Genomic DNA, 2,662 nt, shown 5'->3' with positions numbered 1-2,662 from the left:
GAAGTTGGAGAATAAAACACAGAAAAAGACAAGGGAAAGCTGGTGAGGTATCAGGAATATCAGGAGGACATTGCTGCGACAAGGGAGTAGTGTAAGGGAAAGCCCTAATGCACCACAAGTTAAAAAAAAATATATATTAGCCATGGTGAACATGGTAAGCGGGAAGAAACCCTGTACATCCCTTGGGGTGGGGTGGGGGGCTGAGGCAAGGGAACCGTGCCCATGGCTCCTGGAGGCCGTTGACAACTGACAAAGCCAGCCTTTCATCACAGCACGGCATCAAGCAAGGGTTTGGGGAAAATTTAAAAGTATGGAAAGAACTGGATAATCCAAGTTTAATTTAACTGGCCGAGTTGTCGGTCTTTCATTCGTTGAATTTTATTAAAAAAAAGTTGGTCCACTTTTAAACCGCTACTCCAGAAAGATCAACTTCCATGCTGCCTCTCTGCAGTGCCATCATAAAATTAATATGGGGTAATCAAGTAAAACCACTGTTAAATAGAAGTAAACTAGTTATTAAAAATACAATAAAACTTATATAAATGTCATAACAATATCCGTATCCCTACTCCACCTCCGCCGCCGGCTTCCCAACCTCGGGGGCATCCCCTTCCGCAGGCTTGTCCTCTGGTGCGACCACCGTCAGGGACACCTTGGTCGTCACCTGGCTGCTTTCGCCTCCCGGGGGCGCTGCTGCCCCAGAGGACCGAGGTTCTCCTTCGCTGGCCTTCGTGGGTTCCTTCTTGAAGTCGTCCTCGGTGAAGGGCGCCTCGCTCTCCTCATGGTCCGTCGACCTGTACTCGAGGCTGTCGGTGGAGGTGTCGCTTGGCTGGGGAAGAGCAGCAACAAGGTCAAAGTTATGAAAGCCAAATCATTTTTACAGTAAATTAAAATATAATCTATGATAAAGTCTTCTGAAAGTTTAAAAGATTTCAGGGGTTTTGCAAAACAAGCCCTTTACCTCGACCTCCCCTTCCTTACCGAATAGTCGGGGTCCTCGTCTGAACGGTAGTCGTCCATGTCGTGAAGAAGGTCCAAGTGACTCATTTCCTCGACCGAGGTGGCGTCTTCCGTTTCCACGTCAGACAGCTTCCTCTTCTTGTCCTGTTGGAAAAGCCAAGGTCAGCCACAAAATCAAATTAAAGAGTCTTAAATAGTTTAGACTTGTAGCACCTCTTGTTGGAAGTGGAAGTCAAGTTAAATTTCATTCCATGAAAGGCTGGAGTTTTACATACATGGGATTGGTAGTTTTGAAGTCTTACCTCTGTAGTTCCCTCCTGCTGCTTGGGGCTGGAGGTCAGTTCGCGGTCGAGCTTCGGGAGCTCCGCCGGGGAGGAGTGGGCGGGACTCGAAGCCAAGCCAAACACGGCCAAGAAACTAATTAGCCACGCCCACAGACCACTACTGGGCTGGTCCTTCGTAGATTTGCGTGGAGAAACCTGTGCAAGTAAAAGGTCAAGTTGTTGATGTATTACATCTAGCACGGGCTATTTGTGTGAAAAGGGTACTTCCTTCAGACACGGACCTTCCGGCGGCGCTTGATACGGTTCTCAACGGCCGTGTGCACCGCGCCAGATCGCCTCAAAGCTCTTACTGTTCGCCTTCCGTTGCGCAGCTGCCGAGTCTAAAAAAAAAAAATCTGAACTGTCTTGCTTCTCTTCAAAGATCACGTTAGAGGTATACTCGAGTAAGAAAAGTTGGACCAAAAATATTGCAGAAATTTCCATCACATGCAAGACTGATTTACAAGTTACCGTTTTCAGTAAAGTTTAAACTTAACGCATGGTATACATACCGTTTTAGCCAAGGCTGGACCAAATGTATAGTTATATAGAGTCCTCAGTGGCGCTGGGACAATCGAAGCGAGCCAGTTTTCCTTCCCTGTAAGGAACAAACCATTTTATACGCGAAAGTGCTTAAGTACTATTTGCTCAATATTTAAGATTTGATTTCATTATTCACTTACGGTCTATCCTCAAGGTATCGCAAGCAACCTCAGCAGTCTTTATGGCAGCCTCTGTTGCGCGACAGGTGGCTTGACTTACAGAATAGGAGGCCACGCGACTCTTTCCCAGCTGGATCTTCTGGCGGACGTAAACAGAAGTCCGCTCTACTACCTACGTAAAAAAAAAAAAAAAAAAAAAAAAGTGTTAGCGAGATGGAAAGTTTCCCGCCTTTTTTTTGCCTACTGAAAATTATCTGCTTGGGTCTTCAGATAGGTAAACATTGCTCAAGAAACTTTGTATACTAAATACGGGGAAAGAATTTAGCGTTTACACTTTTGCAACACGTAAAAAATTTTGTATTCTAGTTGAACTAGAGCTCAAACTGGCAATCTGCCAACATCTGCCCCCTTTTTCCCCTTTAAATTTCTTGAGCGCTTTTTCACTTAAAATACCTTGAAAAGTTCACAACTAAAAGTTCTTGAAATTTTTCAAGGGTTTTGACGACTTTACTTTCTAAAAGGAGCTTTATCCAGTATCCGTGTACTAACCTCTTCGGTAGGCTTCTCAATAACAGGATAATTTTTCTTCAAGTTGTCTACCACATGGAGGCCCAGTTCCTCCGCTTTGAGAACTGAAAAAGCGGGTTTAAAAGACATATTCCCAAAAGTTTACATTTCCTATATCCGACAAAAAAACAACCAAATAAACTACCCGTT

At 44.7% G+C, this 2,662-nt stretch overlaps 1 protein-coding gene across 1 annotated transcript in view; it reads right to left on the bottom strand.

The window, feature by feature from the left end:
• Nucleotides 1-494: 494 nt before the first annotated feature.
• Nucleotides 495-2,662, bottom strand: part of LOC119599443 — a 3,033-nt gene continuing 865 nt past the window's right edge. The window contains exons 3-9 of the mRNA XM_037949223.1: nt 2,495-2,577; nt 1,967-2,117; nt 1,796-1,881; nt 1,526-1,624; nt 1,263-1,439; nt 982-1,104; nt 495-829 (exon numbers count right to left, since the gene is read on the bottom strand). Coding sequence (XP_037805151.1) covers nt 566-829; nt 982-1,104; nt 1,263-1,439; nt 1,526-1,624; nt 1,796-1,881; nt 1,967-2,117; nt 2,495-2,577 — 983 coding nt within the window. The 3' untranslated portion in view covers nt 495-565. The remainder of the gene's footprint in view (nt 830-981; nt 1,105-1,262; nt 1,440-1,525; nt 1,625-1,795; nt 1,882-1,966; nt 2,118-2,494; nt 2,578-2,662) is intronic.

The sequence above is a fragment of the Penaeus monodon genome, chromosome 42, assembly GCF_015228065.2.
Source record: "Penaeus monodon isolate SGIC_2016 chromosome 42, NSTDA_Pmon_1, whole genome shotgun sequence".
Taxonomy (NCBI): domain Eukaryota; kingdom Metazoa; phylum Arthropoda; class Malacostraca; order Decapoda; family Penaeidae; genus Penaeus; species Penaeus monodon.
Note: the sequence above shows the minus strand (reverse complement) of the source record. Positions and strands in the feature narration are given on the sequence as shown.